The 16173-nt window shown below is 49.1% G+C and overlaps 1 protein-coding gene across 1 annotated transcript; it reads right to left on the bottom strand.

Moving 5' to 3' along the window:
- Positions 1-1010: 1010 nt before the first annotated feature.
- LOC134057478 (olfactory receptor 14J1-like) lies at positions 1011-1967 on the bottom strand. The gene has a single exon (XM_062514456.1). It carries the CDS (start codon positions 1941-1943, stop codon positions 1011-1013), a length of 933 nt encoding a protein of 310 aa, XP_062370440.1. The 5' UTR covers positions 1944-1967.
- Positions 1968-16173: the final 14206 nt, after the last annotated feature.

Genomic DNA, 16173 nt, shown 5'->3' with positions numbered 1-16173 from the left:
TTTGTGTCCCCAGAACTGTGCCCCCCCGAGTGCTGATGATGGTGTTTGTGCTCACTCAGGTTCATCTCCCCACACAAACACAGCACTCTGCTGAAATCTCCTCAGTACAGAGCAAACATGGCCTGCTGGCCTGCTCACTTGGTGTCCCTCCATGCAGGGACAAACAGCCTCCTGCAGGTGGGGCAGAGTCCAGTGCTGGGTTTGGTGGTGGCAGGGGCTGGTGTGGGACAATTGCCCTGGGGCACCTTCCCAGGCTGTGCCCAGAAGAAAGACACAGCCCAGGCCCTGCTCTGCTGCTCCCTCAGGTCCATCCCAGGAGCTCTGGCTGTGCCAGGACACTGCTGTGTGCCCCCTGCACACTGCCCCTCTGCCCCAGGCACTGGGCTCTGCTTTGCCAGGGCATTCCTGGAGCACATTGCTGACAGCAGCTCTGGAGGAGGGCAAAGCCTTCCTGGCCTGCCCTCAGGAGATGCCCTTTGCTGATGGAGCTGCTGTGCTGCAGCCCAGCTGTGTCCCAGCTGTGCCCATGGGCTGTCCCTGCCTGCGGTCACAGCACGGACACACAGCAGGACAGTGCCCAAGCTGCCGGAGCACTGCGGCCTTACAGCCACAGAAGGGCTGGGAAGGAGAGGGTGGAGTTGGGGAGAGCAGGTGTGGGAAGAGCCAGGGCCATTGTCCCTGGCTGTGCTGCTGTGCTGGGAGTCTGATCCCTCCACCTCTGCTCACAGGCACTGCCCCTGTGCAGACAGAGAAAGGCTGGGGAAGCATCTTGGACTCAGAGGACAGGGCCAGTTTTTATTTAAAGGCAAAGGGAACAGACCTCCTGCAAGATTTGTGTTTCCAAAGAAGGGTAGATAGTAATGTACAAATGCAAAGATTAATAATATAGTATTTTGTAAGAAACATTACAATAGAAAAAAAATATCATAGAAAAAATGGACAAATACAGGGAAAAAAAAGGCTGAGATTTTAGAGAGTTAAATTCTGAAAGTTCTGCAGCAGAAGAGAGTTTAATGCTTCTGAAAATACCGACTCATCAATTTTCTCAATGCAGCCTTTAGCTCCTGGTTCCTCAGGCTGTAGATGAGGGGGTTCAGGGCTGGAGGCACCACCGAGTACAGAACTGACAGGGCCAGATCCAGGGATGGGGAGGAGATGGAGGGGGGCTTCAGGTAGGCAAAAACCCCAGTGCTGAGGAACAGAGAGACCACGGCCAGGTGAGGGAGGCAGGTGGAAAAGGCTTTGTGCCTTCCCTGCTCAGAGGGGATCCTCAGCACAGCCCTGAAGATCTGCACATAGGAGAAAACAATGAACACAAAACAGCCAAGTCCTAAACAGACACTAAGAGCAATGAGCCCAAGTTCCCTGAGGTAGGAGTGTGAGCAGGAGAGTTTGAGGATCTGGGGGATTTCACAGAAGAACTGGCCCAGGGCATTGCCCTGGCACAGGGGCAGGGAAAATGTATTGGCTGTGTGCAGCAGAGCATTGAGAAAGGCACTGGCCCAGGCAGCTGCTGCCATGTGGGCACAAGCTCTGCTGCCCAGGAGGGTCCCGTAGTGCAGGGGTTTGCAGATGGACACGTAGCGGTCGTAGCACATGATGGTCAGGAGGAAATACTCGGCTGCAAGAAATAGCATAAGAGAAAACAGCTGAGCAGCACATGCAGAGTAGGAGATGTTGTTGGTGTGCCAGAGGGAATTGTGCATGGCTTTGGGGACAGTGGTGCAGATGGAGCCCAGGTCAGTGAGGGCCAGGTTGAGCAGGAAGAAGAACATGGGGGTGTGCAGGTGGTGGCCGCAGGCTACGGCACTGATGATGAGGCCGTTGGCCAGGAGGGCAGCCAGGGAGATGCCCAGGAAGAGGCAGAAGTGCAGGAGCTGCAGCTGCCGCGTGTCTGCCAATGCCAGCAGGAGGAAGTGCCTGATGGAGCTGCTGTTGGACATTTACTGTGTCTTGGCATGGGGATCTGTAAGAACAGTAATCATGGAATAGTTTGGTTTGGAGATGACTTGAAATATCCCAGCCCAGCTTGGTGTCACTTTCCCCCCACTGCCTGCCCAGGGCTCTGCTGCCTGGAGCTCTCCCTGCCAGCTGCTGCTTCCCTGTGCCCAGGGCTGGGCCCTGCCAGTGCTGCCAGAGCCCAGCCCAGCCCTGGGGGCTCAGCTCTGCCCTGCAGACCCCTCCCAGCACAGGGCACTGCCAGGGCCAGCTCTGCCTCTGCAGGCTCTGATGGCAAAGTCAGAGCAACCCAGAGGAGGCTGGAAAGACAACACTGATGGTGCCTGTAAGGGACCCTCTGCTGATCTCTTTCTTTGCCTGGTTTATTCAGACCTGAGAGAAATTGTTCTTATTGTTCTCAATCTGAACACACATATGAATATCAATGTTCAATTTTCCATCTTGGCATCCCTGAGCAGTAGATTATAAAATCAGGATTTTCCCTTTTATGCAGCCCCTGACTTGCTGTGCTCCCTTTATAATCTATTTGGAAATGTTCTGTAGTTAAATGTCATGCTGGGAGCAGTCCTGATCATTGCACCATCCTCACCGCACAAGGAGAACACTTCCAAGTCTCACCAGCTGTCTCCCTCCACCCAGACCTTGTCCCCCAGTGCTGTCAGCAGCTCCCAGGGCTGGCTGAGAGCTGTCCCTGGCAGGCAGCAGAGTCCCTGCCCAGCACAGCACCCTGGGCTGCAGGACCCTGCTCTGCAGGACAGCCCTGGGCACCCCTGGCTGCTCTACAGGAGAGAGAATCAGAGAATGTACTCACAGAGTCTGTGGGCATTGGGATGTTCCAGCTTTAGGAGATCACTGCAGGAGCTGCAGCTGCATTGTCCTGCAGCCAGAGGCTTCCTGTGTCCCGGGCTGGGAGTGATTCTGCCCCAGGCACTTGTGAGCATCTTCCCAGCCCTGACTGATTGAAGATCTCTGTGCTGTGCCTGGGATGGCTGCAGGCCATGCCCTCAGCCCTGCTGGGCTGGGAGAAGAGCTGCAAATCAGCAGAAAGGTCTTTTTGAAGCTTTTCATGGTTGCCAAGAGCTGCCTCTGTGTCCTTGGAGCCCAGCCCAGCTCTCTAGCAGAGACACAGCACAAGGACTTTAATGACCCTCTTGAGGCTTGGATGCTGTTTACATCAGACACGGTCCCCCATACTGTGCTTAAAATCTTCACAAAAACTCAAAGTCATATTCAAACTGCAAAGTTTCTTGAAGTTTTAACAGACTCCAGTAAGGAACACAACTGAGTAAGTGTCCCAGGTTCCAGGTAGAGCAGAACACTGGTGGCAGTGATGACAGGTGGGGACAAACAAGGGAAAGGTGTCCCTGATGCCGAGCAAACCTGGATGTGTTTCTGGAATGCCAAGGGCCAAGGGCTGAGCCCCAGCCCCTGGCAAGGCAGATCCTGTCCCTCCCTCCTTGCTCAGGGCTCTTCCCGGGGCACTGGGCTCTGGGGATGTGCAATGCCAAGGGCAGCACCATGGGGCGGCCCCTGCCAGGCTGCTGAGCAGGGACAAGGAGGCAATGAGGCCCCAGCACAGCAAGGCTCACTTGTCCCCTGCTGGCCAAGGGCCCAGGGCCAGCAGCCATGGCCAAAGTGCTGCAGCACTTGGCTCTGGCAGGGCCTTTCAGCTGCTGCCCATCCCTGTGCCCTCTGCAGCCCAGGCTGTCCTACGGTGTCCATGCCCTGCCCCTCTGTCCCTGCAGGCTGTCCTCATCCCCCGGCTGCCCCACCTGGCTGGCCCCTTCCTTTGCTGACAGCTCTGCGTCCTGCCTGCCTCTGCCTGCACACACAAAGCCTTGGGCTGCTCCAGACTCCTTCTGGATGCCAGGTTTCACTACAGCCCTGCCCTGCGAGTGAAATTTCTTTAACCTTGGGTCCAGTCTGGAGCATCCCATCTGCTCTTGGCATCAATTCTTTCTTTTTTTCTCAGGCTGTTTTCAACTATGTCCAAAGGATCCCCTATCTATGAAACCTCCCTTCTCTCCCTCCCTGGGCTCTCTTCGGTCCCCAATCTCCACTCCACTGAACACAGAGCTCCTTTGTCCTTATACATTGGCTTCCTCCAAACCCAAACTTCTGAGATTCACAGAATTCACAGAATTCAGCGATTTCACAGATTGACTAGTTTGGAAGAGACCTTCAAGAACATCAAGTCCAACCCATGCCCTAACACCTCAACTTAACTATGGCCCAAATTGCCACATTCAGTCTTTGTTTTAACACATCCATGGATGGTGACTCCACCACCTCACTGGGCAGGTCATTCCAGTACTTTTATCACTCTTTCCTTGAAAAACTTTTATCTTAATATCCAACCCAATCGTTCCCTTTAAACAATTTGACACTGTGTCCTTTCATTCCATTTAGTGCTGCCTACTGATCTCTGGACCATCTCCAAGGTGTTGGCAAATGAAAACATTCTGCTCAAAGTCTGAGGAAATCACCAGAGAACAAGGCAGTCAGACCTGTCTGTCCTGGCTACTTTTGTCTGGGCCCAGTTCTTGGACAAATGCAATTTTGGAGGTGGAATCCCAGATTTGGGCATTGGCAGCTTGGTAAGGAGGGCAGTTCTTTCTCACTGGAAGGAAAGCACTGAGTCCCAGTGTGTGATGGTAGATGGGAGACAGCCCTCAGGAGGCCAAGGCCAGCCTGAGCTGTCTGTCCTGGCAGATTTTGGCTGGGAGCAACCCTTGTATATGGAGAACTTTTTACAATGAGGTCCAATTCCAGCCTTGCGCACCTGCAAAGGTGGATGGCTCTTTTGCTTAGGAAGGAAAGCCCAGAGCCCCAGTGTTCCAGGGGCTGATGAGAGGCAGCCCATGACATGCCAGGATCAGCCAGACCTGCCAGGTGGCCCCCAGGAGGCCAAGGCCAGCCAGAGATCTTCCATGTCCCCTTGGTTCCATGGGACCCCACAGTGTCACAGTGGTCTCCACGATTCCATGGGGCCTTGCAATGCCACAATGTTCTCCATGGATCCACGGTGCCCTGCAGGATCACAGTTCCCCTTTGGCTGCACGAGGCCCTGTAATGCAACAATGGCCTCTTGGTTCCACACAGCCCTGCTGCTTCACACCGGCCCCTTGGCACCATGCAGCCCAGCAGTGCCACAGTGATGAACTTGGTGCCACGGGGTCCCAAAGGTGTCACCACCATCTCCATAGGAAGGAAACAGCTGACCCCCCGTGTTGCAGGGGCAGATGTGGGGCAGTCACCAGAGGCCAAGCACAGCCAGACCTGTTGCTATTTGCAGATTCTGTCTGGGAGTAATCCCCAGATATACGGAATTTTAGAGGTGGAATACCAATTTCAGACATGGAAATCTGGAGGACAAGGACAGTTCTTTTCTGTAGGAAGGAAAGCACAGAACAGCAGTGTTTCAGGAGCACATGAAAGGCAGCCACCAGAGACCAAGGGCAGCCAGACTTCTCTGTTCTGGCAGCTTTCACTTGGGAGCAATCCTTGAATGTATGGAGTTTTGGAGCTGGAATCCCAATTTTGGCCATGGGCGAGTGGTCGAGATGGATGTTTTCTTCCATAGGAAAGAAAAGTGCAAAGGCCAAGTGCTTTGGAAGAAGATGAGAGGTGGCCACCCTTAGGCCAAGCCAGCCAGACCTGTCTCTCCTCGCACCTTTCATCCGGGGGAAATCCTTGGACACAGGGATTTTTGGCGATAGAATCTCAATTTTGGTTGTGCCTGAATGGAAGAAGAGTTCTTTTCATTAGGAAAGAAAAAATGGAGGCCCAGTGTTTCAAAAGGCAGATGAGAGCCAGCCCTCAGGAAGCCAAGGCCAGCCAGACCTGTCAGTCCTGGCAGCTTTTGTCTGGGAGCTGTTCTTGGATATAGGGAATTCTGGAGGTAGATTCCCAAATTTTGGCCATGGGTGCCTGGAGGTGAAAGTTGCTTTTTTCCTGTGGGAAAGGAAGACACATGTAGCTACAAGGTCTTTCAGAGCTAAAGAGTCCAATAGAGAATTAACACCTGTATCATTGATGCTTTTAACCCAATATCTAAATTCCCATGTCCCTTAGTGCGACACTGACTGACCAACCAGAAACTGCTACCTGAAACCCATGAAGAAGGAGGAAGAAGAAGGAAGGTAAAAACTGAAAGAGACAACACCAAAGATCCTCCATTTTGTCTCATACCTATTGCTGTATTATAAAACCCTCCAATTTAAAACCCATCACCATGGGAAAGCACACACTTCTATTTCACTACACGCTCGTCATTTGAACTTCATCACTCCTATCTAGAAGCCGTCTCCAAGGAAGGCCTCAGGTCAAAAGCAGTGCTCTCCAGTGGGTCAGTGCCTGCCAGCACAGAAACCTCAAAAACCCCAGGTTTCTGGGATCCAACAGTGCCTCTCTTTTTATTCTCTACAAACCAGGACTACACAATTCACCTAATACATGTTCATTTCCTAACCCTGCTTGTCCCAGCTCTGTATTAAAATTAGCTCCACACCTCTTTGTGACTGAGCACTGCTCCTTGTTGGTCACTCTGGTGGTCGTCTGGGGGTCCTTGGGATGAAGTAAACAGTCTTCCTCTCCGTTGAACTTTTCACCTTGTCTCCTTGTGCATGTTCTTTTTAGTCAATTGGTCATCTTCTGGACTTTGATACCAGTTTTCCTGCTTCAGGGCTCTGAAAAACCCCTTTGTCCTGTGGTCCTTGCATCCTGTTTGTGCATTCTAGCTCTTTATCTCATCTTGTAACTTTGCTCTCCTCCTGTTCTTGTAAGCACAGTAAATGTTTAGGAATTCCATTTGCTTTTGTCAGCCCCCTTTTATTCAAAGCATTTCTTGATGCTCGATTCTTAATTCTCAATTCCTCGGACTCAGACCCCATATTCTAGAAAATTAATAAATTCTTTTACTTAATAATATTGATACCTTTTCCATTTTCCAGTTTACCTCCACAGCTCGCTCTTCTCAGCGTGTATCCCTCATTGCACCTCCATGTATTGCCTCTAAGGAAGTCAGTGCTGCTCTCCACATTAACATCCTCCAAATCCAAACAAGTATTCCAATAGACAGCACCAGACTCACATCTGCTAATGTCAGTATGACAATGAGAGGGTGGTGAAGTGTGTTCAAAATCCCTGCTGTAGTTGGTGACCATCCAAAGAGTGCATTGCACTGTGATGATTTGTGTCCTGGTTTACTCTTTGTAACACTTTGCTTATCTCTTTTATATCATTCTAGACTGTAGCCAGAATCCTTTGCCCATTTTCTGAATCTCGTTCAGGATTTTTGTCGAGTTCTGGCGTTTCATTACTAATGAAATGAACCTTCCTAACGCAATGTTCATTCCAATGGGTCTAGGTGGTAATTTATGATATATTGTGTAGTTAGATCTCATCAGCTGGTGGGATGTGACTGGTGCCAAGTATCAAAAGGCATACCTGACATTCCTGATAAAATTTCAAATATAAATATTAGAATGGTTCTTAGTAGGTAAGATTCCATTGTTATCATCAATTTCTACAGAAGCACAAGCGGTTCTTAAACATGCACAGCCTAGACCAATATATACAAGTACAGTCTTTTGACTAGATTTCTGCAAGTTAAATTACTGAATGTTCTCAACTGCAATGTACTCATTTTGCTCCAGAGTTTTCTCTGTAAGAGAATTAACATACACATCATCTCCAGGCTGTGTGTCCTGCACTGCTCTGTCTGTCCCTCTGCTCTGAGTTCCAGCCACATGTTTCTCAATTTCTCTGAGTTTCTTACTTAAGGCTACCATACAGGCAATCATCCTTTCTTCCCCCACTTCAGTGGACAATCCCTTTTGCACTCCATATGGTCTCCCATAAAGCATTTCAAAGGAACTTAGTTTTTCTTTGTCTCCTGGCTTGGTTCAGATCCCCATCAATGCCAGTGGGAGAGCTTGAGGCCAGGGTAAATTAGCTTCTTGTCCTAGCCTCACAATTTGCTGCTTAATTTAATGATTCATTTTCTCTACTTGGCCACTTGACTGGGGACCATATGGGGTATGGATCTCCCAGTCTATGCCCAGGTGACGACTGATTAGGTGCATTATTTTTGAAATCAAATGTGGCCCTCTATCTGAAGATACCGTGGCTGGAACTCTGAAGTGTGTTATTATGTCTTGTAACAATACCCTGGTTACCTCCCAGGCTTTGGCAGTTCTGGTGGGTAAAGCCTCTGGGCACCCTGAAAAGGAATCTGTAAACACCAGCAAATATCCCTACCCCCCTTTTCTGGTGAGTTCTGGAAAGTCAATTTGCCACTGTTGTCCAGGCCCATGGCTGTGGAGACACTGAGAGGCATTCCCACTTAGGGAGACATCAAAAGCTTTTGTCACAGCAAATTCCAATGTACCCTTGTTCTGTTCCCTTGTTCTCCCCGTGTCCCTTCCCTGTCCCTCAGTCTTTCAGTCACTCCCACCCTGTTTCCCCGTTGGCTCCCATGCCCTAACCCCACCTTTGTGCCCCCCTCCCCATGTCCCCTGGTAATTGGTCTCTGATGATTCCCCCCACCCCAAATACCCATGGACTTGAACCTGGACCCTCACCACAAGCTTTGCCTCTGCCTTTGCCTCTGACCCTGGACTATCCACGTGTGTGGCTGAAATAAACATCTCTGTGGAACCCATACAAAGGCCCTTCCTGCTTTTTCACCTGCAGTCATCGTAACAGCTCTCCAGGACACTCCAACACATGGCTTTTTCCAATTTGGCCAAGTTCTGGTTTGGGTGTATTCCTGGGTTAGGTCTGGAGGCAAATGCCACACTGCCAGGTTACCTGAATGACAGTGGAGTATAAATTTCTGGGAGTACTTTTTTCAATCAGATAGTTATACAGGGCATCTACTCCCCAGTGAGTTTTCTGGTGTTCCTCCCTTAATAATGACCAGAACAGATGAGAAGGGATGACCATTGTCCCTTCTGCAATAACAGTGCATCCCTCTTGGTTACATGTTCCTCCTTGATCCCTAATTAGTTTTCTATGCTTTCTGATAGATACTGGCTTACCTTCAAGGGAGACCTGTCCATCTGGAATTAAAACTCCCTCAATGCTCATCTCACTTTTGCTGCTTCTTTTGCCTCTCTGTCCAGCAGCTCATTTCCTTCCTCCAGTTCTGAGCTCACCTTCTGGTGTGCCTTAATGTACATCATTGCTACCTGCTCAGGTAGCTGAACTGCTTCCAGTAGCAGAAAGAATTTCCTGCACATGTTAGATGTTTTTCCCTCGTGAATTCAACAGTCCCCTTTCTTTCCAGATGGCTCCATGTGCATGTACAACTCCAAATGCATACTCTGTGTCTGTATAAATGTTTGTTTTCTTTCCATTCATGATCTCCTGGGTGCGTGTTGGAATGATTATCTCAGCTTTTTGTGCAGAGGTATCTATTGGCAAGGGTCCACATTCTGTTACCTCTTTACAGGTGGTAAGTGCATACCCAGCAGCTGCTCCCATCAGTGAACCAGGTTTCTGCATCATCCCAAGGGGTGTCCTTCAGATCTGGGCAGCTGGAGGAGGAGGCTTCGATAGTCTCCAGGCAGTCGTGGTGTACTGGCTCCCCTTGATTTCCACTAAGGAAAGAAGCTGGGTTGGTAATGTTAGTCACAATTATCTCTGCATCATCTTGTTCTACCATGGTGACTTGGTGTTTCAGGAACCTTTGTGGGGAGAGCCAGTGCCTGCCCTTTACTTCCACCACTGCACACACTGTGTGAGACACCAATGCAGTCATTTTCTGGCACAAGGTGAGTTTGCATGCCTCTTGAATATTCAGCACCACTGCTGCAATGGCTCTGAGCCTTCCCAGCCATCCCTTGGCTGCTGTGTGTAGTTGCTTGGAGAAGTGAGCAGCTGCTCTCCAGTACAGACCCAGGTCCTGGGCCAGTATCCCCAGGGCAATTCCCTGCTTCTCATGGAGAAACAAAAACAATGGTTTACTCACATCTGGGAATCCGAGAGCTGGAGCTGACATGAGAGCATTCTTCAGCTGGTGAAAGGCCAGGGTGGCCTCTTTTGTGCACTGGAGTTCTCTGTCCCCATTTGTAATGAGCGCATACAGAGCTTTCACACGTACGCCGTAGTCATAAATCCATAATCAGCACCACCCTGTCATTCCTAACAATGTCCACACTTCCTTTACTGTCTGAGGTTTCAGGGTTTGGCAGATTGCTCCCTTGTGATCTTGCCCTAGAGTCCATTGTCCCACACTAATTTCATAACCCAGGTAAATTACCTTTTGCTTCCCTACCTGGGCCTTTTTCTTTGATACCCTGTATCCCTCAACTCCTAGAAAGTTTAGGACGCTCACCATCCAGGGAATACAAGCCTCTTTCATCCTTGTGGCTATGAGGAGTTCATCCATTTACTGCAGTGGTTTTCCTTTTACTGGGGGAGCCTCCCAGGATTCCAGATCTTTGGCAATTTTTTTCTCCAAACAATGGAGGAGAATTTTTAAATCCCTGAGTCAACACCATCCATGTTATCTGGGATTTGCACTCGCTTTTAGGGTTTTCCCATTCTAATACAAAGATTTCTGTCTGTGCTCATGGAGAGGGAGGCAAAGGAAGGCATCTTTAAAGTCTAAAATGGTAAAACAAAATCAGCTCTGGTGTTAAGCACATTAGGAAAGCCTATGGGTTTGCTCCCACAGGATAGAGATCTGCAGATATTTTGTTCACAGCTCTTAGATGCTGTACTGTCTGATATGGCCCATCAGGTTTTCGGACTGGTAAGATGGGAGTGTTGAACTCAGAGAGACGTTCTTTTGTAACAACCCTAATTGCAAAAAGTTTTCGACTATCGGGGTAATTCCTTACCTGTCCTCTCTTTTCAAGGGGTACTCCTTAATTCTTGCTGGTTGTTTTCCTTCCTTAAGTTAAATTCCTATAGGAGTTGCATTTTTCACCCTCCCTGTTACCTTAGAAGCCCACACATCAGGGAACACTTGATTTATCATTTCTTCACTAATTTCTCCCTCCATTTGAATGGCTACTAAGATTAAACTTATTGCCTCTATGTACTGTTCATCATTTACCTCCAAAACAATCTCCTAATTTTTAAATTTAATGGTCACGTGTAATTGTTCTAGCAAGTCTCTCCCCAGAAGATGTCCCAGGGAATTGGGCAGATATAGAAATTTATGAATGCCCCATTGCTTTCCTAGCCTATACTTTAATGATTTGCCAAAATATGCTTTTTCAGGTTGGCCAGTTGCTCCTATTACTGTAACATAATCCTTTCCCCACAGGTTCCAGAGTTTTATTCAGACCCTAATACGCTGCCTCCGTGTCAACCAGAAATTCCACCTCTTTCCCCTTTCCCCCCAGCTTCAATTTTATAACCAGTGGATCTCCTGGGTTTAGATCTACTGGTCCTCCTCAGTCTTCTTTCACATGTGCAATCACTTTTCCCTTTTCCTGGTTCTCCCTTTTCCTGAAAGCCACCCCAACTTCATTCTGGACATTGATTTTTCCAGTGACCATATTTCTTGCAGATCACACACTGGTCTCTGCCCAGCCAGGACAGGCCTTGTCTAGGTGGTCCCTGTCTGCCTCTTCCTCTCTCCCTCTCACTTACAAGAGCTGCAAACTTCCTCATTCCTTCTTTATATCCTTCTTCCCACTTTCTAAAGACTCTCCACACCTCATCCACAGAGTCTCTAAGTTCCTCCCATCTCCTCCCCCAAAGCTTTTCAAGTTTATGTCTTAGGTCACCCGTAGACTGCGCCAGGAATAAATTGACCAGCTGCTGTATCCCTGTGTCAGACCCAGGGTCCAGTGATGTGTGGTGGCACATTCCATCCCTTAATCGATCGAGGAATTTGGATGGTGACTCAGAGGCCCTCTCCTTAATTTCATAGAACTCTGACCAATTTATAGGTTTGGGAATGCCATTTCCATACCCTTTGGGATCCATTTCTGATAGCTTTCCAATTTTCTCAATTCTGCTGATTGGTTTGGGTCCCACTGTGGATTTTGGAGGGAGAAATAATCTTTCATATCTAATTGTTGTGTTTTATAATAATCTTCTGCCAAATCCCCTGCCATTTTTATAAATTATTGTCTTTCAGTCTTGGTCAGTGCATCCAATAATAAGTGCATATCACTCCAGTATGCATTGTGTTCTTTTATTATATATCACAGACATTTAGACATCTTAACTGGATGGCTGCAGTAAGTTTTAGCAACCTTTTCTCATGCCTTCAGGTCGATGGTGGAGAAGGGAACTTTAAGCAATACCGTTCCTCCCTCTGGTCCCACTGCCTCTCACAGAGGTACCTGTCATATGTGTGTCTGTTGTCTACTCTGGTGAGCGATTCGAGGGGATGAATGGGCTGGGGCTGATGGTACTTCTGAATCTGCATCCTCATCCTCATCCCTTTCCTGTCTTATGAGGGGAGTCATGAGAAAATCATCAGCCAGATCTTGTTCCTGGGCCACAGTCTGGAAAACCTCATCCAATTTTGTACATCTTTGCCCTGGACTGCAGGCTGAACAACACTGCTTTCCTCTCTTAGTCTTATTCTCCTTCTCTAGGACCAATACCAGAGGCTCAGATGGAGCCCTGAGCCCACACATCCCTCTGCCATTTGGGGTGACTTTGAAGGGACAAAAAATTTGACAGTACAGTACATGACACCTCTGTCCACTTCCCTTCCCTCCTAAGAAATAGCATGAGCTGTAATAGTGTGTTATAGTCCAAAGTTCCACTGGGTGGCCACTTCTCTCCATCATCTAATTTTTATCAAGGACACCAGTCCTTGCAGAATCTAATAAGGTCTCTCTTGTTTTCTGAGCCCCAATGTCCAGCAATGTCTTTCTAGTGTGCAATAATACACCCTGTGCAATAAGTCCACCCAGTGGACTGGCTTTAAGAATGTCTTTATTTTGTCCAGTTCCCATTATCTCCTCCTTCTTGTCCTGTCCAGTTTCCACCTAAATCTCTCTTCAGAATTTCTCACAGACCTTTCTCAATCTTCGTCCCATACCCATTCCCAAGTTGCAGGTATTAAATGTGATCTTCCAAAAATCAACATGAGAATCTTAGGTTCAAAACTAGCTCAGTTACGATGCCTTGATTTACACTGAGGGCATAGAGCTTGCTGTTTATCAGAGGAACAATACCAACATTTTTCCCAAGTCCTACACTGTAACAGTAACCACGCACTGTGCCAACCTCTCGAAGCCCAAAAGCTGCTTAACACCTGCCAGAACAATCTATTGCACTTCTTCTCTCTTCAATGTCCAGTTCTAATGCAGACTGTTCCCAATACAAAGGTACCACTCTTCCTGCTCAAGTTCTACATACTCCTTACAGATAAACTTGATTGTTTCCCCTTTCTATCCAATAATTCACGGGATTTATGAACTCCCACGGATCCAGCCCAAACCACTGAGGGAGAGGGATTCCTTCTGTTTGTCTAGGTCTAGCCATGGTTAAAACAGACACCAGCCACTCCACATCCAAGCACAACGCTCCTCCATCCACACTTGCACTCACCCCACACTGACCCCGGTCTCTTCCCTTTCCTTCGGCCGCCTCAGTCACCTGAGGTTGAAAACGCGGATAGAGCTGCACGCTCGCTCTGTACCAGAAGTACATCTCACCCACTCATTCACTCACTGACACACTCAACAACTCAACGTGTCCAGACTGAGCAGTCACACAAAACAGCAGCAAAAACAAGGGTCCACTCGACTCACCCCAGAGTCACTAGTGGGCTGCTCTATCAGCTCAGTGAGACCCCTCCGTCGGCCGCGCTATCAGCTGGGGATAAACTCCTCTCCCTCTGTCTCTGGTCCCATTGTTTGGCTGCTAGAAACCCACCATGACAGTGTTGTACTGCAGATGTCTCTGTACAACTTACCAGCAGCCCTGTTATTGATATTTAATACATGCCATTTTATCTGCAATGCCAGCAGATCATTGTCTGTCCCCACAGTGAGCGAGACAAGGTTCAGGTTCCCTCCAGGGAAGATCCTGGGATGCACCAGAGAATCTGTTCCTTCACTGGTCCTGGAGCCAGACACAGATCTCCTGGCTGGCTCGCCAATATGAAGCATGGAGAAACTCTCTATAACCCACAAAAAATAAGTTATAAGAGCAGGCATGTATTTATTCAGTGCTGACGTGCATGGTGGATAGCTCCTCCAAAAACACTCACACCTTCAGTGACCTGTACCTCTCTTTTTATTCTCCTGAAACTGTGATTGCACAATACACCTAATACATATTCGTTTCCTAACCCCACTTGTCCCTGCTTAGTATTAAAATTAGCTCCATGTCTCTTTGTGACTGCACACTGCTCGTTGCTGGTTGTTCTGGTGGTTGTCTGAGGGTCTTTGGGATGAAGTAAATAGTCTCCCTCTCAGTGAACTTTTCTCCTTGACTCTATGTGCATGCTCGTTTTAGTCCTTTGGTCATCTTCCAAATTTTGATACCAGTTTTCCTTGTTCAGTGGTCTGAAGAATCCCGTCATAGAAGGCTGTCACATCACAGAACAGTCTATGACAACCCAGCAGGGCTGTGTGAGGTCACTGGGTTGGTCACTCTGCCACGGCCCCCACTCAAATTATCCCCCCCAGGGAAGTCTTCCCTGCTGCTCATGCAGAGCAGGGTCCTCTGTCCCCCTGGGTCTTCCCTGCCCCAGCGCTGCTGCCTCCCCAAGGATGTTCCACAAATCAACCCCAGAGCCTGACACGGGGACAAGGGGCCAGGGCTGTGGGACCAGGACATCAAGGACGTGGATTATCCAGGGCACTGGGGCCTGGTTTGGGTTGCCCAGGGCAGGAAAGATGTCTGGCAGCTGGAGCAGGGTGAGGGAAGGGCCTCCAAGGTGGGGCTGGAGCCCTTTGGCTGTGAGCAGAGGCTGAGGGAGCTGGGCTTGTCCAGCCCGGAGCAGGGAAGGCTGAGGGGCTCCTCATCCCAGCCTGGCAGTGCCAGCCAGGAGCTGATGGAGAACACAGAGCCAGGATCTTCACCGGGGGGCCTGGGGGGAGACAAAAGACAATGGGTGGAAGGGGGGAAAGAGGGGAGATCAGACAGGACATGTGGAAAACCTTGGTTCCCATGGGCTCAGACAGGTTCTGAAATGATGCTCTGTCACTGTCTTTTGAGATTTCCTGATTCAAACCAAATCTGACCTCAAACCACTTGACCTGACCCAATTTCTGACAGCTTGGGAGTCAGAATTACTGAGATCTCACCCAACCTCAGTTCCCTGATGCTCCCAGGACAATGCTGCTCCTGATTTTGGAATGGGCCAGAGCAGATGTTTATGGGACAGGAACCCTCTGGGGCTGTAGGGAACCTGACGCTTGTAAGGTGCACGAGCACATCTCACTAGCTGGGGCATTTGAGTACTTTAAGAAACACCCAAGATTTCCCACCAGGTGAGAAATTTTCTGGATGTGTACTGATGGCAGGAGAATAAATCCTGTTCTTCCCCTCTACCTGTGTTACCACTATGCTGTCTATTATTTCATGTCCCTCTCCATTTGGGTGTTTCCACATCTCTTGTTTAAATGGTCATGTCTAAGGACACCTCTTCACTAGACCAGATGGTTCTATGGCCTTCCCATTGCTCCCAGATTTCCTTCTCCAGTTGTTTCCTGATAATTTCAAATCAGTCTTAGTTCTGTTTCAATTGTCATGATATCACCCTCTTCTAATGGCTTTGTCTAAAACTGTTCCTCTATGGAAATCCCTTGTGCATGGTGGACACATCAGACACTGCTTTGACATTGCACAGACCAGAGGGAAGAAATTGGATTCTTATTAAACTATATCATTGTTGCATTTCTTATGTTGGCCATGAAGAGAAACTGTCTGTGCCTCTGAGTCTCAGCAGTTCCTGACCCCCAAAGGACACAAACCTGATGAGCTGTGGTGCCCACTGCACTGGGGGCTCTTGCACCTCCCTCCATAGGCACAGCAGAGCTCCCTTGTCCCACAAAGTCCCTGGCAATGCAGGGATGAAGGAAACAGGACAGGCTGTGGGGATCAGGGGCAGGGCACGGCCAGGGATTTGGGGTGGTTGTGAGCCCAGGGCAGGAGCCGGCCCTTGGCCTTGCTGAAGCTCATCCAATTGTCCTGGGCCCATGGCTCCAGCCTGGCCAGATCCCTGTGCAGAGCTTGCTGCCCTGCAGCACAGCCACACTCCCAGCCAGCTTGGGCTCCCCT

This window comes from Cinclus cinclus, unplaced genomic scaffold (assembly GCF_963662255.1).
Source record: "Cinclus cinclus unplaced genomic scaffold, bCinCin1.1 SCAFFOLD_153, whole genome shotgun sequence".
Taxonomy (NCBI): domain Eukaryota; kingdom Metazoa; phylum Chordata; class Aves; order Passeriformes; family Cinclidae; genus Cinclus; species Cinclus cinclus.
This window is presented reverse-complemented; position numbering and strand designations above follow the sequence as displayed.